Source organism: Leopardus geoffroyi, chromosome C2 (genome assembly GCF_018350155.1).
Source record: "Leopardus geoffroyi isolate Oge1 chromosome C2, O.geoffroyi_Oge1_pat1.0, whole genome shotgun sequence".
In the NCBI taxonomy this organism is placed as follows: domain Eukaryota; kingdom Metazoa; phylum Chordata; class Mammalia; order Carnivora; family Felidae; genus Leopardus; species Leopardus geoffroyi.
The window spans coordinates 98721533-98747481 of NC_059333.1; the positions used below are offsets into that span (position 1 = coordinate 98721533).

The window sequence follows — 25949 nt, forward strand, 5'->3', positions numbered from 1 at the left end:
CTTTTCGTGACTTGATTGATCCTTTTTAAAAAATGTTTACTTTTCAGAGAGAGAGAGAGAGAGAGAGAGAGAGAGAGAGCAAGCCCAAGTGGGGGGAGGGGCAGAGAGAGAGGGAGACATAGAATCCAAAGCAGGGTCCAAGCTTTGACCTGTCAGCACAGAGCCAGATGCAGGGCTCCAACCCACGAACTGTGAGATCATGACCTGGGCGGAAGTCAGAAGCTTAACTGATCGAGCCACCCAGGAGCCTTGATCCTTTTGTGTGTGTGTGTGTGTGTGTGTGTGTGTGTGTGTGTGTGTGCGTGCTAAGTAATATTTTATTGTCTGGAAATACCACAATTTATTTATACATTCACTTACTGAAGAACAACTTGGTTAATTCTAAGTTTTGGCAATTATGAATAAAGCTGCTATAAATATAAACATCCATGTGTGAGTTTTTGTTTGAACATAATTCTCAACTCATTTGGGTAAATACCAAGGACCGCAATTGTTAGATCATATGGCAAGAACATGTTTCATTTTGTAAGAAATCACCAACCTGTCTTCCAAAGTGGCTGTACCATTTTGCATTCCCACCAGCAATGAATGAGACTTCCTGTTCTCTACATCCTTGCCAGCATTTGGTATTGTCAGTGTTTTGGATTTTTGTCATTCCAGCAATAGTGGAGTGGATTTCATTGTTGTTTTAACAACTTACAATTCCCTAAAGGCATATGATGATGAGCATCTTTTCATATGCTTATTTGCCATCTATTTATCTTCTTTCATGAAGTGTCTATTAAGTTCCTTGGCCTATTTTCTTATTGTTCAGATTTTAGATTTTTTTAATGTTTTGGATAACAGTACTTTATCAAATATGTGTTTTGCAAATCCTAAGTCTGTGGCTTGTCTTCGCATTCTCTTGACAGTGTCTTTTACAGAACAGATTTTTAATTTTAATGAAATTCAGCTTATCAATTGTTTCTTTCATGGATCCTGCCCTTGGTGTGTGTCTTAAAAAGTCATCACCATACCCAAGATCATCTAGATTTTTATGTTTTTAGAGTTTTAAAGTTTTGCATTTCACACTTAGGTCTACCATTCTTTTGAGCTAATTTTTGCGAAGGGAGTAAGGTCTGTTCCAGATTAATGTGCGGGCATGCAAATGTCCATTTCTAGCACCATTTGTTGCAAACACTGTTCTCCATTGTTTTGCCTTTGCTATTTGGCAAAGATCAGTTGACTATATCTATGTGGGGCTATCTATGGGTTCTCAGTTCTGTACCATTGATATGTTTTTCTATACTTTTACCAGTACCACATTGTCTTGGGTACTATAATTGCATGGTAATTCTTGAAGTTGTGTAGCGTTGGTCTTTGACATTGTCCTTCTCCTTCAATTCTTCTCCTTCTTCTCCTTCAAAAGCCAATGTGTTGGCTTTTCTGGGTCTTTTGCCTCTTCATATAAACTTTAGAATCAGTTTATCAATATCCACAAAATAATTTGCTGGGATTTTAATTGGGATTGCATTGAATCTATAGATCAAGTTGGAAAGAACTGACATTTTTGCAATATTGAGTCTTCTAGCTGTGAACATGGACTATCTCTCCATTTATTTAGTTCTTTGATTACTTTTATCAGAGATTTCTAGTTTCCCCTCATATAGATCTTACATATTTTGTTAAGTTCATTCTTTTAAGTATTTCATTTTTGTGTGCTAATGGTATTGTGTTATTAATTTCAAATTCCACTTATTCATGTTGGTATATAGGAAAGTGATTGTTGTATCTTGACCTTGTATCCTGCAACCTTGAAATAATCACTTATTAGTTCCAGAAGTTTTTTTGTGGATTTGTTCAGATTCTGTACATAAACAATCATGTCATCTGTGAATGAAATTAGATTTTTTTCTTGCTTCCCAATCCGTATACTTATTTCCTTGTTTTATTGCATTAGCTAGAACTTCTAGAAGGATTTTGGAAAGGAGTTGTAAGAGGGGATATCCTTGACTTGTTCCTGATCTTAGGGTTAAAGCATCTTGTTTATCATCATTAAGTATGATGTTAACTATAGGGCTTTTTTATAGATAGTCTTTATCAAGTTGAGGAAGTTCCCTTTTATTTCTGGTTTGGATCTATTGATATGATCTTGTGATTTTTATTCTTTAGCCTATTGATGTAACAGATTAGATTAATTTTCAAATGTTGAACCAAGATGTCTAGTTTTTATGACTTAATGGGACTTCCATTGAATAGACTGAATTAAATCACACCTCTATTTTTTGCATCAGATTTTAAAGATTAATAAAAAGGCTGCTGTGTTACCTCTTCAGCAGTAGTGGAATTATGCAATCTTGCAAAAATATTACAGAGGTTAGTTGTAGACATTTACATATAGAAAATGGCATCTCTTGGGGCGCTTGGGAGGCTCAGTCGGTTGGGCGGCCGACTTCGGCTCAGGTCAAGATCTCACGGTCCGTGAGTTCGAGCCCGCGTCGGGCTCTGTGCTGACAGCTCGGAGCCTGGAGCCTGTTACAGATTCTGTGTCTCCCTCTCTCTGACCCTCCCTCGTTCATGCTCTGTCTACCTCTGTCTCAAAAATAAATAAACATTAAAAAAAATTAAAAATAAAAAAAAAAGAAAATGGCATCTCTTTGTACCATAAAATCAACTAATTTCTATTCAAGCTTTCAAGGAAAATACAGCATTATCGTGCAAGTTTCATTAAATTGAAGAGCCTTTATAAAATTTTTCTTGTAAAAGTATTTCTGTGTTGTATAAGTAACTGCCTTTCTTGTAGTAATTGTGTGATTTAAGAAGTGATAGTTGTTGGAAATGGAAGTTCTAAATACTATGTGTAATTGCCCAGCTATACAAACATTTGATTGCAACGAGTAAGTCCTTTGAGCAGCAAGGCAGAATTTACATCACTGGAGAGTATTTTAGTCATAGCCTTTACTATTTTATACCATCTATTTATAGAGATAAGATATTTATATTGGAAAGAGTATAGGGACAATCAGATGAAGCTATATTCAATCTGGATAATGATATACATATTTTTATTTAAAATGAATGCAGTATGATATAAAAATTATTAAATAATTTTTATTTTTCATAAAATTTAGACCAGTGTTTCACAGTCCTGGCTGCACATTATGATCACCTGAAGAATTTGGCAGGGTGGGGGTGGGATGGGGGGAGACAGAAACAGTGCCACTCCCAGTGTCCGATTTAATTGGTTGGGGTCAGGTCCATACATTGACAATTTTAAAGAGTACCTTCAGATGCTTCCATTGTGCACCCAGGTTGAAAACCAATGCTCTAAACCAAGTCGTTTACTTAAAGCAGACATAATGAGGTGGTGACTAATATAATCTTGCTCATTTTGTAGCTTTCCAGAGGCAGGTGTCCCAGCTTAAAGGTTTTTTTGTCCCCTAACTGGTACTACTCTTGCATCTGGCACATTTCCCTTTGCCCTCACCTTATCACTAACCATTCTAAGGAAGAGAAGCAAAATGTGGAAATAAGGTTCTCTCTGTATTATTTTTCATAAATTGCTATTGTAAAACTTGGCTGAGAGAGGATGTAGGAAAGTGGGAATTGAGCCACAGGCTGAAATAAAAATGTGCATCAATTTCAAAATTTCATTACAAAATAAAATCATGCCTCCTTCCATTAGTCTAGCTCATCAAGGTTTGAATGTATCAGTAAATTATGATTATCATTCATGAACATAAGCAGAGTAAAAGTATTTTAGCACTGATATGTCAGTAAAGAGATGTTGACAAAATAGTGCTTATTGATAAGAGTTTACACCATAGAAGTTTTCATTTATTGACAGTTTAATCAATTTATTTAACTTCGTAAATAATTGTTTTCAACAGCAGTAACTTCAGATACAAAATTTGACACCTTTGTGGATCCTGATGTTTATTCTCCTGCCACTGAAAAGTTAGGGGAAAGCAGCTTTTTTGAAAGAAATTTCAAGGAGAAAACTATAGATATGGAAAGTAATCAAAAGTCTGATGATTCCTGCATATCACTTGAGAGCAAGGATTCTTTGCCAAGTATAGGTTTAGAAAAACCTTCCATTAAGGAGCAATTATCTCAGGACATCAAAGAATCCTTGGAATTTAGCAATCTGCATGAGAGGCCAAACCCTGAAGATTCTAAAACTACAGAGTCACCACTGGTAAGTCTCTATTATGTTTATTATATTAAAAATGCTGTAAGAAATGTCATAAGACAATACATTCTTAAACATTACTACCTATTGAAGTTACAATGTGCTACCTTATATTATCATGAGATAGTTGAAGAATGACTCATATGGGAAAGAATGCTAATTACTTACAGGACAAATTCTAATATGGTAAATGCCATGATAACAAACGGGTTTTCTATGACAAATAACACTCTAAGGCCCACCTCATGCACCATAGTAAGAGAGCTGTTACTTTCCTAAATGAAATTTATTATCATGAATAATTTAGGACAAGAAATCCTTTCTAGCTTTTTACTGTATAGTCCCGGGTTTAAATGAATTAAATGCAGATATGTAGATAGAACCAGTTTTTGTGGCTTAATGTAAGTATAAGGTTTTAAAGGTAATTCCTTCAAAAACATGGCTAATAAAGATATATGGGTTTAGTTTTCATTTCATCTTAGAGGAAAAGTAAAGTAGCTCATTGTTGCATTATTGCCAAGTTTTGAAACTGTATTTGAATTTCTGTTCTATATATTAAAAATCTTAGGTAATCATGATTACCTAATACATTTTTTGGAAATTAGGCAAGTCAGATATTTGAACAACCCTTCAAAGTCATTTGAAATGAATCTCTGCGGTGCCTAAACTGAAGCGGGGGGACCAACAACATAGAAGAAGGAATGTTGAGCTGCTGCCACTTCTGCTGGGGGGATTGGATTTTTGTGCCCACTTTGTGATGGGCCTTCTTCCCTGCTGAAGTGCAAAACTGGGCTGAGATCTTTGCAAAAACTTGTAATCCCTAGAAGTCTCCTCAGTCACCGAAGGACTACCCTGGGAGATGTACTCACAGATGCAACAAGATAAAGGGCAACTGATTTCTGCAGAGGATCTGGGCCAGGTCCAGAAATATCTTCCCTGAAAAACAGAAATCTTGGGCTTTCTTTGAGTGTAGGTTTACAGTTTAAGTATACATTTCTTACTTAGAAGCCCCAAGTCAACAAATTAACATTAATTTTAATCCGTGTCTATTGATGCCCTCATATGTCTGCCAAAAGAAATCCATTCCCTTCTAGAAGCCATTCCCACAATTTAGCCAATAATAGATTCTCAAAAGTAAAGCTTCATCACAGATGAGCGTTTCTTCCACCTCCCACAATGAGGAAAAACAATCATAGAGTGAATTTCTGCAACAGAACTCTAATTTTCTGATGTCCACCTGCATATGCAGTGTCCTATGCTATGGGAGAGGAATCCTGAGCATATGGACCCCAGTTCTTGTATACTGGGTGCAAGCCTGCCTGATCTTTGCCCCAGGGGGAGACCTTGTCTTCCGTAACCTAATAAAAGGCATCTGGTCCAAACTCACAGATATGTAATCTGTGGTAATTTGTATAATGGAAAGCAATCTAGCAGTTAAAATGAATGAAATAGAACTGTTTTTATTTACGTGGATACATCTCGAAAATATGAGATTAAAATTTAAATATAAAAGGACACCTAGAGTTAGGTCAATATTTTTTGAAATATTTTTTGCAATAATACAATTAACTCTAAAGACTGATTTTTTTGGTATGGATAGCTAAAGCAAAATTTTAAATTACTGATATTAAACTGTGTGATCAAGTCATGTTCTATTACATATCTACATATTTAAAGTATTTCATAATTAAAATTGAAATGTTAAAAAGCTACCACTCGTGTTTTTATCCCTTATACTACATTGGTAAAAAAAAAAAAAAACAAAACTGGTAAATGATCATGTCATAGAGAATGGTGCCTTATACACAGTGGTAGAATCAACTTTATTTTCATCCCTGATGACTAGATACGAACTGTTTTAATTTTTCTTCCTGCTCTAGTAGAAACCATTCCTTAAGCTACTTAAAGAGACTACTTTAAAATTTTTTTTGCTGGAGTCGAAAACTTAAGAGTGAGCAATAGGGGCAGTTTTTAGCAGTAGAATTTCTTGACTTCCACTTGGGTGCAAGATAGTTGAATCTGCACTTCGGTTTTCAGATATTGAGTCCTTCATAAAGGTGGAATCTATGGAATGAAGTACCAAGTTGTAGGGCAGCAGCAGTGGGGTAGGATAGGGTGCCAGGAAGAACAAGGTCTAGTTGGGAGCTCTTGGTTCTGGCTTGGAAACCACCAGTAGTGAACTCTCTGAGTTTGGGAAACAAGCAAGCAACCCCCCTTTCTTTGTTCTTATCTGGTAACTGGTGCTTTAAAAAAATGGTTCCAGAGTGGCAGTTGTCTAATCCAATTAAGAGCTGCACTAAAGCTGAAGGGTGCTGTAAACTGGTAATCAGTGTCTGGGAGGGCCAGGGAAGATGTCATGAGCAGAGCCAACTTGGACTTGTCTTTGAAGGAGATGCTTCATCGGTCACTATCTTTGTTTTGTAATATTTTGTTATTTATACGACTTATAAATTTGGATAACGTTATAATACATTTTGTGTTGTTTACTCCCTTCAAACAGGCTGTGCTTGGGCATTAATTAGATCCTTTAGGGAGTTGTTAAATACTGAGAGCACTCCGATTATATTTTAAGCCCATCTAGAGTCTCACTTCTGAATCTCTAATCTGTTTCTTAACTAAACTCATGTATGTTTTAGTCCCATTAATATTCTTTCCTAGAATGAAAGCATGTCGTAAAATGAATTCATAGGGCGGGGGAATAATCCCAGGCTTCAATTCAGCCAGAACCTAATTCTGCTAATTTCTAGCTGTATAAACTTCTCAAGTTACTTTGCTCGCTCTTACCTCAGTTTCCTACATGCATATCTGCTTCACAATAAGTATTTTGTTAACTTAGATTTTGTCTATGACCAGATTTATTTCCTCAGTATTCTGCTTTCATCTTTGAAATTAGTTTCTGTACACGCAAAGATACTAATGCAAAAGCACAGCATATAGGGGGCATTCTGTTTTCCAGAATAACGTATACATGAGGACACTAAGGGAAGAAAATATAAGAAAGGAGAAAAAAAAACCCTTTATTTTGTTTTGTGAACTTCTGTCTTCCTTGGATCAGTGGAACTTTCAGATAATTACTATGTCGTGGTTTAGATGTTTTTCACAACTTTTACTATATATAAATGTTGTGTTATTGTCTATGTCTTCACTACTAGACCCTAAATTTGATGGGCATGGAATCTGTACCAAGAATGAAGTAGGTGCTCAATGAATGAATGTGCTGCTTTGTGTTGATGAGATAAAGCAAACTTAATTTTGTTGAATATTTTGTTTCCTAGTTGTTACGAGAAATAGCCCTCAGAAGTAAGCCTATAACTGAACAATATCAAGGACTTGAAAGATTCTTTGTTTTTGATAAAAATGAGAGACTCAACTTACTTCCTTCTCATAGCTTAGAATGCAGCTATTCCAGTACTAGGATTACAACTGCAGGTAAATTCAGACACGAAATCAGATGGCCTGTGGACCAACCTAACGGTTTTATGACACTTTTTTTAAAATAGTTCATCCTCATTTTGGGAAATACTGGGTAATTCTGTTCAATGAATAAAGTCATTTTCTTCTCCAGTTGAAATTATTAACCCTGTGTGAGTTGCTGCATATTTGTGTTTGAGGCCATTATCAGAATGTGAGAGGACATAACTATAATGAGGTTGAGGAAAGGTTATTTTTAGAATTTAGAATGTAGCCCTTACTAAATAGTGAAAGAGAAATTCTTTGAATCACTTCATTAACTGTTAAGTATTGTATGATGATTCCTAAATACCATCTTAAAAGCAAATCTCCAAATCTCAGATTCTGTGAGATTTCTGAGACATATCTGTAGTTTCCTTCTGAAAGTTACCAATATTCTTAGGTTTCCTAAGAATTCAAATGTATTTATTCATGTAGAAACTGTTATATTTTAAGTTATCTTGTTACATACTGGAAAAAATATTTGTTTCTATTCAAGCGTGCGTGTGTGTGTGTGTGTGCGCGCGCGCGCGCGTGTGCCTAATATGTTTGCAATTTAGAGTTTGCTTCTTTTTGTTAAGCTATGCAAATCTAATGTTGTTTATTGTATCATTATAAGATTCTGTCACTTATAATATATGCCTCACTGTTATGAATGGTCCTTGCTTAGCTAAATATTATCCAGGAAGACAATAAATAAAATAAAGCAATAACATGAATTTTCCTCCTTTTCAATATTGAAATTAGTTTACCATTTTCCCATATCAGGAGACCGAGAGTGGATGCCAGGCCACAGCATAAGTGCCTCGGCTGATCACGCAGTTGTCTTGGGTGTTGTGCAGACTGCCCAGAACCTGTCCACGAGCAGAACACAGCGAAAGAGGGGTAAGGACAGCCTGAAGGCCACAGCGCCATGTTGATGACTCACTGTTTTTGTTTTTGTTTTTTTTTAGTTTGTCTCAGCACTTTACTAGGTACCTGAAAATTCGTCTTTGCAGTTTCCTAATGTAAACTTATTCGTTTTAAGTGGCTGTCTTACATTTTGTCTCCAAAACCAAAAAACCAAGAGTGGTCCTGATTCTTCTCAAAGACATGAGTTAACTTTAGTTATTTTTGTAACAATGTATTAGTGAATAATATTTTTTTAAGTGCAGCTCAGGGTATGTTGTGTATTTTGAGCAATCCTTGTAAAATACATACTTGGTTTTGTTACACTCTCAGGAAACTGTATAACTGTATTTATACTAGATTTTGCATATCATTCACTTGGTTCATATTATTATTGTTATTTTTAAACATGTATTTATTTTTGAGTCAGAGAGACAGAGCACAAGCAGGGATGGTACAGAGAGCGAGGGAGACATAATTCCAAGCAGGCTTTTCACAGGTTGTGCAGAGCCTGGTGTGGGGCTCGAACTCGTGAGTCATGAGATCATGACCTGAGCCAAAACCAAGAGTCGGATGCTTAACTGTCTGAGCCACGCAGGCACCCCACTTAGTTCATACTATGATCGGACACAGCCATTTGTGAAAGGAATGGTTTAAGTTAAGATTGCTGCTTGTAGCTGTAGTTAAGATACCTGTGTTCTAAACCTAGTGCTGAATGTGTTAACCCTGGAATCTTGATTTCAGTTCAACTCCATTCTCTAACCAAAATAACCGCAAGATTGTCTATAGGATAACTCTTTTGACGTGTTGAGTGTCATGGTAATATTTTCCTAGGGCGTGTATGCAGAGAATTTTGACATCATTAAAATCAGTAGTTTTATTAGCTCATTATTGGCATCCAGTAATACCTGCTGCAATAAGTTTGCTTTAGGCTGAATGTCATGTGTAGTTGCTGTCGATGACTGATGAATTAAGACACTTTCTATAGACATGTGTTGAGTATGTTGGCATGAAGCCGGGCCCTGAGGGAAAAGAGTTGCATGAGTCATGTTTCCTCATTTTTGGGGGCTCACAGGTTTGGGAGGAACAAAATGGGTTATTTACCTTCTTTTGAGGCCATCTTCGAGCCAGAAATTTAATTACACGTGATTTGTCCAAAAATGCAAAATCGATATGCCTCTCTTGCCCTAAATCCTATGACTAAAACTCCTTGGCTAGCTTAGATCCTTTTCATATGCACTTATGTTGAGACTCTGTCAGATTTAAAAGTTGTTTTGGGTTTGTTTTTTTGTGGAAAAACCATCCATTTATGACAAATGTTTTTTCTGGCTCTGTAATTAGGTACCTATTCTCACACCAAAGCCTTGAGCAGCTTCAAAAATTCTAGTTGCTTCCTTCTGAGGCAGTCAAAGGAACTGTTTTAACAAATTCACATGCATGCTATGAGGAATTTGTTACCAAGACAAATCTTTGTAAATAAGTAGCCAAATGCCTTTAAGTATCAATTTGGAGTGATCTGTTGAAATCAATAATTTACTATCAAAAACATTTGCAGGAGTACTTACTTTAGGCCAGACACTGCCAGATACTGGTGATACAAAATATACCCTGGTCCCTGCAGTCCAAGAGCTTAGAGTCTAGTGCAGAGGTTCTCAAATGTTAGTTTGAACGTGATCACCTGGGAAACCTCTTGTAATATGGATTTCTTGACCTCATTCTTTTTTTTTAAATTCTTTTAACATTTATTTTTGAGAGACAGAGCACAAGATGAGGAGGGGCAAAGAGAGAGGAAGACACAGAATCCAAAGCAGGCTCCAGGCTCTGTCAGCACAGAGCCAGATACGGAGCTTGAACCCATGAACCATGAGACAGAGCATGACTTGGGCCAAAGTCGGACGCCTAACCGACTGGGCCACCCAGGGGCCCCTCGACCTCATTCTTAAGATTCTGATTTATTAAAGCTGAGATAAGGCCTAGGAATTTGCACTTATTTTATCAACAATTCCATGTTATGCTGATGTACACAGTCCAAAACCCATACTGAGGGAAACTGCTATACAGAAACGTAAACACATAAATGACCGCATATAAAGTACACATCTTATAAAAGGACTGCGGGTAACATACTTTTGGAGACCAACAGGCAATTAATAATAGCATATGTGATCGGTTATGATAGAGGTAGTACATGTGCAGCCTTTTAGGAATAGAGATGGTAAAGTAATTGCTTTGCCGTTGAAAAGGGTAGATCACCAAAGGGTTAGGGACTAGGTGACATTTCAGCTGAATCTTAAAAAATGAATAAGATTTACCAGTTAGGGGCGGAGGGAAATGACTTTCTGAACAGAAGCAGTAGGCTGAAATAAAACTAAAAATTTCTTGGCTATGCTATGAATTACCAAAATCATATTTTCTAAACTGATGCCAACGTATAAAGGAATTCTTCTGTAAGATTTTTAAGTTTGTGAACGTAAAACTCTGATAGCTGTGAAATACAGCGGTGTTTAGCAGCAAGCCCACTGATCATCCCCTGCCCCTGCCCAGACCTCCTCCTCCCCCACCCCATCTTCTTGTCTCCGCACAACCATATAAGCATCAGGAAGTGTCCAGGTCAGGAGCCATCTTGCCTCCGTCTAGCCACCACAGCCTCTTCATCCCTAGAGCTTGCTGATTTCAGCTCTAATACTGATCCTGAATCTCACCGCTTCTACCGCTGTTGCCCAAGATGAGCCCAAGCCAGTTGTCCATCATCCCTCATTTGTCTCTCAATTTAACTTTTTGCCTTTCCTGAAAACAAGTTTCCATAATTAATTTCCATCAAATTCTACTGTTTATAGTCAGTGGGTGAATTGTTTATAGTCATAAAATTGTTTATAGTTTAGAGGGAGCTGATCACATTTTCTGTAAACTTACATCATAAATTGCATCTTGTCAATCTCCTGCTTAAAAGCATCTTATAGTTTCATAGACAGCAGGACAAAATTGTTTCTTACCAGACATCACACAGCAGCACTGAGTTGGTCCTGTCTGTCTCCCCTAACCACGTCTTCTCCCACAATGCAGCTACGCTGGCTCTCTTTTTGTTCTCACACAGGCCACGCTCTTTCTTGCTTGTTAGCTTCGGAATTTGCTCTCCCATCTAACCTGGGATGGTCCGCAGCCTCTTTCTCCAACTTCACCCCCTTTTTCATATGACTGACTCTTTCTCATTTTTCCATCTCAGCCCAGATGCTGCCTCCTTAGAGAGGCCTTCTGAACCCCCCTTTACCTAATCTCTTGAGACCCCCAATCACGTTTGCCTTCTTTTGTCCTTCTCCTAGAACCTATTACTAGGTGAAATCATTTTACTTGTTAATTTTCTGCTCATCCTATGTTTGGTTGGAAATAAAGCAAGGACCTACCCTGTCCTTTTCATTGGTGTATCCTCAGCGATAGAACACAGCCTGGCATTTTGTCAGCTCTCAGGAAGTGTGTCTGCATGAACAAAGCAGCATAGCAGGACTATGTGTTAGTCTGGAGTACAACTGGAGGGTAGGAGCAGTGTCTCCTTCAATTTTGAGTCCTCTGATCCTGACACAGTGCCTGGCAGTTTTAGGATTTGACAAAAGATTTTGTAATTTAATTAGATTAGGTATTAATTCATAGGTTCTCGGAGTTAGAGGGGATTTAGGACATCATTCTGTCCAACTCCTAAATTTTCAGGTGAAATATGCATTTGCATATCTCAGGTCACAAGGTGATTTCTAATTGAGTGAGATTAGACAAGTGCTTCCCACTTTAGCCTTCTTTCTATTAACCCATGCTGCTAAATAAAATGTACGCATAGGTGTGAGAACTTGTAGAAAATACATTTTTATATTTTATGTATAAATTCTTAGTAATTTACACAGTGGAACAAGAATATCAAAAGACAATGATGTTTTGCACACTTTATTTGGGAATAAAATAGTAGCTCTTTGCTCAGATGTTATTTGTAATTGAAACACTATACAGAAATCGTGTTGCTCTACTTATGTTTCATCAAGTTCTAATGTTTTAATTTAGAATAACAATGACAATTATTGGTTAAATACTTTTCAGTGAGTGATTCATGCTTTCATATCCGTGTCAGCATTCTTATGCCCTTTGATAGAGCACAAAGCATCCTTCTCTTTTATCTTTCCAATATTTGGCCTGGTCTCATTAGCGATCATACAGCATGTATATTCTTTCGCTAATACCAAGGACAATTTCTCTAGTTATTTTTAGAGTATAACTGTGGTCAGTGGAAATTTCTAGTTTCCTAAGATTACACTGCCAGTAATGGCACAAGTTGCTTCAAAAAGGAATTCCTGATGTGTGTAATCTACAAACTAGACTTTAAAAGAAATCATGGAATGATCCTTTCAATCATGGCATTTTTCATTGGTGCCAGTCTTTTTTCTTTTTAAGTTTATTTGTTTATTTTGAGAGAGAGAGACACAGAGAGAGCAAGTGAGGGAGGGGCAAAGAGAGAGGGAGAGGGAGAATCCCAAGCAGGCTCTGCGCTGTCAGTGCGGAGCCTGATGCAGGGGTTGAACTCACAAAGTGTGAAATCATTACCTGAGTTGAAACCAAGAGTTGGACGCTTAAGTGACTGAACCTCCTGGTCACCCCATCGTTAGTGCCAGTCTTAACGGTGTCTCAAATCTTAACCCTGGCAATAACATTAATAAGCTTGTATGTTAATAAGCTTGTGGAAAGAATGATGTACTCACCTAAATAAACAACAACAAAAAAGGAATAAAATTAAGGATCAGATTGAAACTTCCTCTGTCACTGTGTTTCAGGTACTTTAAATTACACTTTAAACATATTTTCCCTTGGAAAAAATTGTCTGTTTGCTGCGTGCTAAGCATAAATCTGACCCACTCCCAGTGTACTTTTTGTTTTCTCAGTTGGCATCAATTAACTTCTAATACTGTGGCAACCAGATGTTGTTACAAGAGTTTGGCAAATGTTTGTGTTCTTCTGAATTTTCTGAAGGGCATCTACGTTATGCTAAATTTTTTCAACTCACATTTACCTGTGTTGGCAGAAGTCCAGTTTTTCCTCGTAACATCTTCCATTGATTTTATTTAATTTTTAATGTTTATTTATTTTTGAGACACACACACACACACACACACACACACACACAGTGCAAGTGAGGGAGGGGCAGAGAGAGGGAGACGAGACATAGAATCTGAAGCAGGCTCCAGGCTCTGAGTTGTCAGCATAGAGCCTCACACAGAGCTCCAACTCACAAACCCGTGAGATCATGACCTGAGCTGAAGTTGGATGCTTAAACAACTGAGCTACCCAGGCAACCCTATTTGTTTTATTTTAATCAGAATTCTTCATTCCTCTGAATTTTACTTGACTGGGACACAGCACAATATAGATAGGAAGGTGGAGTTTCTCCATAGATGTAGAAGTTTCAGTGCATACAGTTGAATTACTTTATGCTCATTGGCCTGTGCTTCCATGATTGCCATTCTTACTACTGCTTTCTTAAAAAGGAATGGCAAGTTTGCTTTTTTGTTTGTATTATGTATTGTTTTGTATTTGTGTACTTTATGTATTATGTACTTTTATGGATTATAGGTAATAGAGGAAATTATTTCCAAATTCTAGTCATTAAAGTAATCCACAGGGATATTTCCATTTATTTGTCTTAAAACATAAACACACTTTTGTCAATACATTTTCTTCAGAATTGTCTCTGTGTGCATAGACACAAAAAGGTCAGAATCTTATTTTAATTTATTCATAATTTCATTCCAACAAAAAATGTTTTCAAAATTGATTTCTGAAATGTTCATTAAAATTGGTGCCCTTTGGGACTTACCTTAGTCAGTTTTAATTGCTTATATAATGACATACTGCATTAGGATGCTTCTTAGGGTACTAGCTACATTCCAAGTAGATTTTTAAGTTTAAGAAGAAGACAAACTCAGTAGTCAGTAAATGTTTAATACATGGCAACTACCTGTAGTTACTCTTCTGAATCTTACATTTTCCTTTGACTCGAGTGGAAATAATGTTATAATGGCATATGTTCAGTCAAATCATGATTTTCATGATAATGATAATAGCACTTCTTTAAAGAACCCAATTTTTACCCAAAACCAATTTGTATTAAGGGAATACAAGGTTATCTTATAAATTATTTATATTTAACATAAATATATTTATTTAAATCTAAATAGTGATTCATTACGTATAAAAATATACCTGCACTATGAGTTTCTAAATTTGTACTTTGAATATTCCCTTGGCCTTCATTAAAGAATCTTGTGAGCAGTACCAAAAGATATCTATATCTGTCTACATCTATGTATCTATACATAGATATAGATATGTGCCTATATATATATATGCTATTTATATTTGTATCTATTTATATCTATATTTATATATATCTGTATGTATCTATATGTATAGATATCTATAGATATATGTATCTATAGATATCTCTATATCTATAGTATCTATCTATAATTAATTTATATTAGTGTAAGATTTAAAAGGATTTTTTTCTTACTATGAAAGAAACACACATGTTGAAGAAACCAACTAAATCAGCTTTTGAAATAGGTCAGGACAAAGTTGTGACTGCCTTAGTGGAACAAAGTTAATTACCTGAGGTAGATCTATGTTTCTGGAACTTTTCTACTAATTGCCCTATAAAGCAACAGAGAGTGAACTCATATTTAGGAAAATAAGAAATATGATCTCAATTTCTTTAAAGCCCAAATTTTTCTAAAAGCATTTTCATACTAATATTTTGTGTCCATATTTGTTTTAGTAGAAGAATGTTAAGCACCATCAAATAAAATTCACTAGGTTCACTAGGAAGTGGTACCATGTCTATTCTATGGGTTTTTTTTTTTTCTCTTAAAAGGCAGAGTTTGGTATAATCCTAGAATTTAAGAAACAGGGCACATATTTAAAAAAAGAATAAAAAAACGGCACAGTTTGGATGGCTATCGGGTAGATTATAAAATTGGATATTGAATTGTTCTGGAATTGACTTGGTTCACAGAAGTTTTGCTTCAGTTAATATTAAAATTAACTTGTCTTTTTCTGAGTGTAAGAAAAAAAAAAAAGAGCAAAATAACCCCAAAGTGTTCTTTATGATGTAGGGAAAGTAACTTGGCATTAACTGCTCTAGGTTCAAAGGGATGGTATTTTGTATCTTTAAGCATTCATTCAGAAATTTTAGAACAGTTGATTAAAATTTTTTTTATTTTTCATTTTAGGGGCGATATCACAGAGACCTTCAACAGCACATATACCCCTTTCCAACTCTGTGAAAAAAAGCTCCGGTTGCCTCTTCTCCCATCCTCGATCAAGAAGTGCAGCTGTTCGATCGTTATCTAGAGCTGCTTCTGAAATTTCAGAAATTGAATACATTGATATTACTGACCACACTGAGCCTTTCTTAGATGACACTGCTGATCAGCAAACCTTAGACAATTTGGAAAAAGAATTAAATGTGCTGGGAAATCTTGCAGGTAATGCTATTTTTTCTTACTGTAGACAATGTTAACTCTGCCTTCTGCTTGATTCTTTATAACATCCTCCAAGAAAACAAGGCTTTCCCTTTTTCCCTCATATAACTGTTAACCTTTGTATTTGTTTCCTTGGATATCCCCTGACATCTCCCTGAGAATGTTCCCAAATGGGTGGATGCCCACCCCAGAGGTGGCCCCCTTAGCCTACATAATACACAGTTAAAATGGAATAAGGAGGGGCTCCTGGGTGGCTCAGTTGGTTACGTGTCCAACTTCGGCTCAGGTCGATTTTGTGGTTCATGAGTTCAAGCCCCGCGTTGAGCTCTGTGCTGACAGCTCAGAGCCTGGAGCCTGCTTCAAATTCTGTGTCTCCCTCTCTCTCTGCCCCTCCTCTGCTCATGCTCTGTCTCTGTTTAAAAAAAAATGTGGCATAAGGAACTTCATGTGGACGAAATATATTTTTTTTCTTCTTTCTACAAACCTGCTAAGTGGCTAATCTCTGTAGCTTTATTAAAGCTACTGCCCAACACCCTTGTTGGAGGATTGAGCTGTTAGATCTTTTAAAGCAGTATTTGGCAAGCTTCAGTGCCAATGCACTGAAATGCAGATTCTGGGATGGGGACCAGGATTCTGCACATCTGACCAGTACCCATTTGATGCCAGTGCTGCTGATTGGCATACCAGTTTGAGGAGAAATTAGACTTCTGCATTCCCTTTCCTAAAATCTCAGTGATTGTAGTCTAGCAAATCATAACCATATTCGTGAACATACAAGGGTCTGGTTCAGTAAAAGACCGCAGGGGAATCAGTCCTCTTTTTATCAGGAAGTTGTTCATGCAGTTGTTCCTGCCGCACATCCAAGAAGCAGGCCAGAAACTTCCACATGTGCTTGCTTTTTGGTTTTGTGTTTGTTTGTTTGGTTGGTTGGTTTTTAGCGATATCCTCCTCTGTTCACCTCAGAATAAAAACTTTTCTATTTGCATAAAAAGAACATATCTTGGCTTTGAAAAATTCAAGAAATACCAAAAAATACTAAAAGGGAAGCCAAAATCCTCACAACATCTTAATCCTTAATCCTTAATATGAAATCCTTAATATGAAAACAACCATCTTATTTGATGAGCAAATATTAATATTTTAAACATCTGCTTGTGTCATGAGTATACATATAAAAATACATAGTTAGAAGGATGAATAGATTGAAGGAAAGAAGTAGTCATTTTATAAAAAATAAATTTAGGCTCCACGTATTTTTAAATGGTTACATATTTACTCAATTAAACAAAAGATAAATAGAAATGAAACTAATGGAAATTATAGATTTCAGGTATTTTTTCATCACAAAAATATTAAGTTGAACTATATGAAATTGCTTTTTGTAGACAAGAAACAGTGCGATATTGTCAATTTTATATAGTCTGTCTTGTACTTTTGTGTAAATATCCCTTTAAAAATTAAGAAAAAGGTAAAAAAGGAATAGTAAGCAATCAAGACCATTTATAATTATCTATGATTTAGTTTTATACAATAATGATGAAATCCCTATAATAAGGATGAGGACTTATTTGTTGTGTTTTTTAGCCACGTGTGATTATAAATACTATTGAATATATTGCTATTATAGTTACAATTTTTCATTTTTTTAAGGTTTCCTTTTATTTCCTTTTTCTTAGTGAAAATTCATAAAGATTAGATGATCAGTACCAGCATTTTTATTTTGGCTTTCCAATTTTGAGCCTTTATTTTAAATATATTTTTTAATGTTTTATTTTATTTTTCAGAGAGAGAGAGAGAGAGAGAAAGAGAGAGAGAGCGAGCATGAGCAGGGGAGGGGCAGAGAGAGAGGGAGACACAGAATCTGAAGCAGGCTCCAGGCTCCGCTCTGTCAGCACAGAGCCCAACTGGAGGTTCAAACCCATGAACTGTGAGATCATGACCTAAGCCGAAGTTGGACACTTAACCGACTGAGCCACCCAGGCACCCCTTGAGCCTTTTATTTTGATTCAGCTCTAGAAGATTCGATTGTGACATTCTTGAGAATTTGTTTCATCTTTACGGCTGAATGGCAAATTAGCTAGATTAATCTAGTGGATCACACTTTTTTCCCTCTGCATTTAGTAGACATTTCTCCACTGTCTTCTGTGCCTCATTTTGATGCAAGTTAGTACTTAGCACAGTTTTTCCATTTACTTTTGTTTGGTTGAATTTAATTGTAGCTCTATTACTCAAGTTCTTTCATGTTTGAGAATGAGTGCTTCCTTTATATTTAAACGGCAAATTGACTGAAGGTAATATAGTTGGGGCATTTTTCTTGTAAACCTTGTACATGCTGATTCATTGTTATCTGTGTCTGAATTCTGTTATGAAGTAGTTTGAGGTCACCTTTATTTTTTTCCTCACTCTCTCTCTTGCATGTGACAGGCTTCTTTCCTGAATGGATGTTTGAAGAATTTTTTCTTAATCTTTGAAATTCAATAACGGGACCAGGAATGTGTTTCAATATCAATAATTCAGCATTTCTTAAAGCAGTGGGCTCTCTTTCTATCTGTAGAAAAATTGCTCCTTATTTTCAGAGATATTTTCTGCTGTTGTATATTTGAATTGCTTTTCTGTTCCATATGGGGTTATCCTGCTGACGAACCTATTTTGTCTGTGTTGGATCTTCTTTGTACAATGTATTTACTTACATTTTCGTCAACTCTTTTAACCAATTTTATTTTCCTTTGCATTTACTACTTTACCTTCAGCTTGTCTTCTACGTTGGGATTTTAATTTTCAGCTACAGTTATAATCCATTCTTTATTGACTGATTTAATACATTAGCTTTCTAAAGGTATTCTTTGGTTTCTTTTTGTAAATTTTTACTTTGATGTATTATAAACTTATGGAAAATTTTCAAGAATAGTACAAGGAGGGGCGCTTGGGTGGCTCAGTCAGTTGAGTGTCTGACTTCAGCTGAGGTCATGATCTCATGGTTCATGAGTTCAAGCCCCGCATCAGGCTCTGTGCTGACAGCTCAGAGCCTAGAGCCTGCTTCACGTTCTGTGTCTCCCTCTCTTACTTCCCCACCCCCACTCATGCTCTGTCTTCTCTCTCTCTCTCTCTCTCTCTCAAAAATAAATATTAAAAAATTTAAAAAGGAGAGAGAATAGTAGAAGGAATTACTGTATACTCTTTACTGAGTTCACTACTTGTCTTTTGCGCTATTTGGATATATGTATACACGTACACACACACACACGCACACTGTACTTTTTTGTGAATCATTTGAGAGGAGGTTATAAACATTATGAGCCTTGATCAAAAAAATACTTGAGTGTAAAAAAATACATCAGTCAGTGTGTGTTACCCATGAACAGGACATTCTTTCAAGGATCATAATACATTGGTCAACATTGATCAACATTGATACAATATGATCCTCTACTCTAGTCCACAGTGCCTATCTAATTTTTAAAACTTGTCTCCGTGGTGTTCATTATAGCTTGTTTTTTTCTGGTATTGGATCCTACGCAGGAACAGGTGATCATTGAAAAATTTTTTTCTTGTTAACATCTGACATGACGTTTGATCTTTGAGATTGGTTTTGCTGTTTTTAATTAATTAATTTTTAATTGAAATGTGATACTTACCATAACCTTTTAGTTTCAGCGGTACATAATAGTGATTCAGTGTGTTTATACATTATGAAATAATCCCCATAGTAAGTTCACTTACCATCTGTCACCACACACAGTTATTACAATATTATTGACTATATCCCCTATGCAGTACATTATATCTCTATGACTTGTTTATTTTATAACTGGAAGTTTGTACCTCTTAATCCCCTTCACCTGTTTAGCTCACTCCTCCCACTCCTTTCCTCTCTGGTAACCAACGGTTTGTTTCCTATATCTATGAAACTGTTTCTGTTTTGTTTTATGCGTTTGTTTTGTTTTTTTTTGATTCCACATATAAGTGAAATCATGTGGTATTTGCCCTCCATGTTGTTGTAAATGGCAAGGTTTCATTCCTTTTTTTATGGCTGAGTAATATTCTGGTGTGTGTATGTGTGTGTGTGTGTGTGTGTGTATCTCACATCTTTATGCATTCATATATTCATGGACACTCAGGTTTCTTCTATATCCTGGCTATTGTAAATAATGGTGCAATGAACATAGTGGTGCAGATAATCTCTTTGAACTGGTGTTTTCATTTTATTCAGGTAAATATCCAGAAATTGAATTGCTGGATTGTAAGTAGTTATATTTTTACTTTTTTTTGAGGAACCTCCGTATTGTTTTCCATAGTAGCTGCTCCAATTTACATTCTTACCAACAGTGTCCGAGGGTTTCCTTTTTTCCATGTCCCCACCAACACTTGTTATTTTTTTTGTCTTTTTGATAATAACCAATCTGATGGGTGGTATATCATTGTGGTTTTGGTTTGCCTTTACCTGATGGTTAGTGATATGGAGCATCTCGTTTCATGTGATTGTTGTCCTTCCGTTTGTCTTCTTGGAGAAATGTCTGTTCAGGCCTGCTCATTTTTTAAATGAATTGCTTTTTTTTTTAATTAAAAAATGTTTGTTTGTTTGTTTGTTTGTTTGTTTATGAGAAAGAGAGTGGGAAAGGAGCAGAGAGAGAGGCAGACAGAGAATTCCAAGCAGGCTCTACACTGTCAGCACAGAGCCTGATGCAGGGCTCCATCCCACCAACTATGAGATCATGACCTGAGCCAAAACTAAGAGCTGGATGATTAACTGACTAAGCCACCCATGTTGTTTGCTTTTTTGATACTAAGTTGTGTAAGTTCTTTTTGTAGTTTGAATATTAATCCATTATTGGCTGTATGACTTGCAAATATTCTTCTCCCATTCTTCTCCCATCCTTTGCTGTACAAATGCCATTTAGTTTGATATAATCTCATTTGTTTATTTTAGCTTTTCTTGCTCTTGCCTGAGGATACTAGTCCAAAAATATATTGCCAAGACCAGTGTAAAAGAGTTTACTGCCTATGGTTTCTTGTATGAGCCTTATGATTTTAGGTGTTACATTCAAGTCTTTAATCCATTTTTAATCTATTTTTATATGTGGTATAAGATAGTGGTGCAGTTTCATTCTTCTGTGTGTAGCTGTCCGCCCAGTACCATTTATTGTAGAGACTGTCTTTTCCCCATTGTATATTCTTATCTTTTTTGTCATAGTTCAATTAACCATGTATATGTTAAGCTTTCTGTTCTATTCTATTGATCTATTGTTTCCATGCTTTGTAGTGTAGTTTGAAATCAAAAGGTGTGACACCTGAAGCATTGTTCTTTTTTCTCAAGATGCTTTGGCTATCTGGGATCTTTTGTGGTTCCATACAAATTTTAGGATTCTTTGTTCTAGTTTTATAAATATGCCCTTGGTATTTTTATGGAGATTGCATTGAATCTTTGGATTGCTTTGGGTAGAGTGGACATTTTAGCAGTATTTATTCTTCTAATCCATGAGCATGTTGTATCTTTCCATTTATTTATGCTGTCTTCTTCCATAAGTATCCTACAGTTTTCAGAATACAGGTCTTTCACCTCCTTAAATTTATTTCTAGGTACTTTATTCTTTTTGATGAAATTGTAAATGGGGGTTATTTTTTATTTCTCTTTTCGATATCTTTTTACTATGTATAGAAATGCAACTGATTTCTGTATATTAATTTTGTATCCTGTGACTTTACTGAATTCATTTATTAGTTCTTAGAGTTTTTTGGTTGAATCCTGGTTTTTCTATATTCAGTGTCATGCCATCTACAAATAGTGAGCATTTTACTTCTTCCTTTCCAATGTGGGTGACGTTTTTTTTTCTTTTTCTTGCCTATTTGCTGTGATTAGGACTTCCAATGTTGAATATGTTGAATGAAACATGAAAGTTCAATAAAAGTGGTAACAGTGGGCATCGTTGTTCTGATCTTAAGCTTTTCATGGTTGAGTATAATGTTAACATTTGGGTTTGTCATCTACGATCTTTCTTATGTTGAGGTGCATTTCTTCCATACCCATAAGTGGAGTTGGCCCAGGGTGTACCACGGTGGGGTTGTCTTGGGGAAATGGCTGCAGCTGTTCTATGCTAGGGGCCCGGGCTTGTTGGGTCAGTTCTAGCAGGCCAACTATAGTACCTGGACCTTGCTTTTGTCTGTGCTATCAAGGTGGAGGGGGGACATAAAAAATGGCACTTTCAGGGCACCTGGTTGGCTCAGTCAGTTAAGTGTCTGACACTTGATCTTGGCTCAGGTCAAGATCTCATGGTTTGTGGGTTCAAGCTCTGCATTGGGCTCTGCGCTGACAACATGGAGCCTCCTTGGGATTCTGTCTCTCCTTCTCTCCACCCATCCCCCACATATGTGTGCTCTCTCTCTCAAAATAAATAAACTTTTAAAAAAATGGCACTTGCTGGTCCTTTCAACCCCAGAGTGATTTCTAGAAGTTTCTCACCATTTAGCAGATGCACTAAGGTTAGTAAATAGATTTCTTTCACTTTCAGTCAAATTGCCTTTTAAACCACTATTTTTCCATGTGTCCCAAGGTGAGAGAGTATGTACATGGACCCCTCGGAGATATTCCTCCCCACTGCAGGTTGCCACACTGGGGATGGGGTTCCCTTCATGACTCTATCCCTATCTCCTGCCCTTCTCTGTGTGGTCTCCCTCTTATTTATTGTGCAAAAGCTCTTCATTCAGCCCTCAGTTCTTTGGGAGGAATTGTGTAGCTGTAGATTCAGTGAGTTCGTGGGGGGAGGTGAGTTCAGGGTCTTCTTACACCACCATGTTAGACTGGCTCCTTAACAGTTTTACACTGTTCTTAAATTTATTTATTTTTGAGAGAAAGAGAGCATGAGCTGGGGAAGGGCAGAAAGAGAGGGAGAGAGAAAATGCAAAGCAGGCTCTGCACTGACAGCACAAGCTCAGTGCAGGGCCCCAACTCATGAGCCAAAATCAGGAGTTGGATGCTTAACCGACTGAGCCACTCAGGTGCCCCAGTTTTACACTTTAAAAAATATATATCATTTTCATTCTTTCCTTTGTAGCTAAAGGCTCATGGGGGAATTTTCTTATGGTCTTGATCTGTTTTCTACCAGATTGATCTTTTATTTAATCATTCTTTGCATGCCATCGATTCTTGGATTCTAGTTTGTTCATCTGCATAGCTAGTTGCTGTCATTTCTTTGTATCTTATGTGTTCATACTTATTGTGGGCAGCTTTGCTCATATGTTCTTTTCTGATATAGTGAGATTACATTTTCCCTAAAATGCTGTCCACCTGTACCAAGGTATGTCAGTCTTCCCTTTGGAGCTACTATTTGTGGATTGGTTATTGCATTGTTTTCTGTATCTTGCCAGCTCAAAGGCATGGAAGGATCAATGAAGGGCTGGGGAGCTTATCCTCCTTTATTGGAAGGCCTGGGCTCGCTAGTCTTCTTCTTGATTACATTAAATTTCATTGCACCTGGTTTCAGCTGTGTTCTGTCCCTGTGGGGACACCTGCAGGTTTGTAATTTTCTTGCCTCTGCTAAGATCTTCCAGTGGGTACTTAAGGGTTTTACAAATATTTCAAATTATTTCTTCTTCTTTCCCCTTCACCTACTTTTCTCCAAATTGGTGTGGTATTGGTGAGACTTGTCAGTGCGTTCGATGACTCCTTTTCCTGTTACTAGTTTAGTGTTCATATCGGCTGGGGAAGAAAGTGAATAGATGGCAGTGGCACCCAGCTACACCACAGAGAGTCTTTTTTATTTGGTTGTCCCTTGTTGAAATTTATTATGTGGACTTACATTCCTTTCTTTGTCCGATTCCTTTCATGATTTTATTTTAGTTTAGTTCTTCTGCTTTTCCTATTCATTTCATTATGGGTTGGGGATGAGAGTCTGTGATCCATCTGTACCCAATCCATTTGCCTTCCTCTAAAATACTAAAAATCAAATGTAAGTCTCCTTGGACGTAATTCTCACGTTAAAGACTAATTCTAAAATGAAGCATGACAGGCCTGAACTAGATCTAAAAGGATAACCATACAGCTTTTAATCAGAAAATGAAGGGTTTCTTATTTTGATAAATTGGTGAGTTCCATTATTTACAAATGAAACACCAGACTTAACAAGCAGTAGTCTCTTGTGTTTGTTTCTAACCACCAGCTTCCCTATTTCCTTTATCACTTTTGTTCTTACATACTTCACTTTTTCCCTCTGCCACTCATTTTTCCATACACCGATGCCAGTATTTTCACTAGAGTGCATAACTTTTCGTATATGAAGGCAGCATACACTGCGTGGCCTGTGAACCACCAGGGCTTTTCTGATGGTCCAGGAGCAGAACTAAATCACTTACACACACTTGACCCATGGACAGCTCTCTTTATGTTTGGGAAGATTGGCTTTGGATGAGTGCACAGCTTTGGAGACATTCACCTGGAGCTTAGGAAGGAAGAGGGTGGCACATCAGACCCAACAAAACAGTCAGTGAGGTGATAGATGCTGTGGTGTCATCAGCTGCTATTCCAGAAAATTCACGGTTTCTGTACAAGGCTTTTGTATTCTGTTTAGCATCAATGGGCAGAAAAATTCCACCCACATTTCACTACTTATGGTGCAGCCTGGAAAAACTCCGTATGAGGTTTGGTTGCACAGACGCACAGCTACACAATTTGACTCTTATACAAATGTAAATGTGTACACATCCCTGTGAAAGCTGACATTTTGTGAGCAGCAAACGTGACTTGTTTTCTCTTAGCTCTAGGATACATCCATTTCCTCTAAGTTCTATGGAAAACAACTGCGCCAGGCAACTGGGAGAAGAAAAGACAGCAAATAACTATATTCAGTGAAATGTTTCCCCATTCAGATTGCTGTGGCTGATATGAGAGCCCTTTCAGAAGCAGGCAGGGCAGGCAAATGGGCAGGCGGGGGTAGAGGACAGGTGTACAGGTTGCAGACCAACTTCCTGCTGAATCAGGAGATGGGGGCAGGAAGCCGGGCAGTTTTTAGCCAGGCTCTGGGTCCAGGAGCCTGGTTTTGAAATTTGAAACCTCTACCTCCTAGCTTCATGACATTGGGCAAATGACTTTCACAATCTCACTTTGCATCAGTTTCTGTGTATGAAAGACGGCTACAATAGGCCCTATCATAAAATTGTTCAATGATTGAATTTAATGATATATTAAATATTATATTTATGAAAAATTTCTTTCTCTCTCTCTACACACACAGACATACACACACACACACATTCTCTCTTAAGAGTTAATTGCTTAGCACATAGTAAATCCTGAAAAAGAAACTTAAATTGTTTAAGGAACCAGTGGTTGGTACTTTCCACATACAATATAGGTAAGGTTCTAAGTCTAATTTTTAGTCAAAAACATCTAAAAGCTGTTTTCATTCTACAATGATGTTTTCTTCTGGGCCACCGTGAGGGTGATAGTTAGCTTTAGCTCATTCCATATAATTATTTCATCCACAAATATCTTTGTAAATAAAGCTATCATCACTTCCTTAGTAGGTTCAACATGACCATATAACTTACTTGTCAAGTCGCTTTATCAACTTTTGAATATTGTCATAGCCTGAAGATATTTGGGAAACATCAGAAGATATGCAGTTTGAGAAAGTATCAGTAATAATGCACATTAAGGCATTCATGTTTTCATTAGTTAAAAATAATTCATTTGTTCAAACTTATTCTGACTTGTGGTTTAAGGGTTTGTACTTTAAGACTTAAATTCCCATGGCAATCCTATGTTTGTATAAGTCCACAGTAGTTAACTGAGCCAAGCAATTAAAAAGAGGAAAGTAATTTTCTTAAATAAGAAAGGCTAAAAATCTACCTGATACTAACTGATGTAGCTATACTGTTGGAGAAAAAAATAGTGAGATAGTGAATAATTGGAGCCTCTGTTCATAAGTTGACCA

At 36.7% G+C, this 25949-nt stretch overlaps 1 protein-coding gene across 4 annotated transcripts in view; it reads left to right on the forward strand.

Moving 5' to 3' along the window:
• The window catches only part of ZBBX (zinc finger B-box domain containing), a 105014-nt gene that overhangs the window by 71311 nt on the left and 7754 nt on the right, over nucleotides 1–25949 (forward strand). For 3 of the 4 annotated variants that reach the window (XR_006718540.1, XR_006718538.1, XM_045503059.1), the window contains exons 12-15: nucleotides 3870–4177; nucleotides 7447–7600; nucleotides 8390–8506; nucleotides 15772–16026. Coding sequence is in view for 1 of the 4 variants with exons in the window: in XM_045503059.1 (XP_045359015.1) it covers nucleotides 3870–4177; nucleotides 7447–7600; nucleotides 8390–8506; nucleotides 15772–16026 (834 nt within the window). In the remaining 3 variants the exon portion in view is untranslated. The remainder of the gene's footprint in view (nucleotides 1–3869; nucleotides 4178–7446; nucleotides 7601–8389; nucleotides 8507–15771; nucleotides 16027–25949) is intronic. The other variant, XR_006718539.1, reaches the window with a different exon arrangement.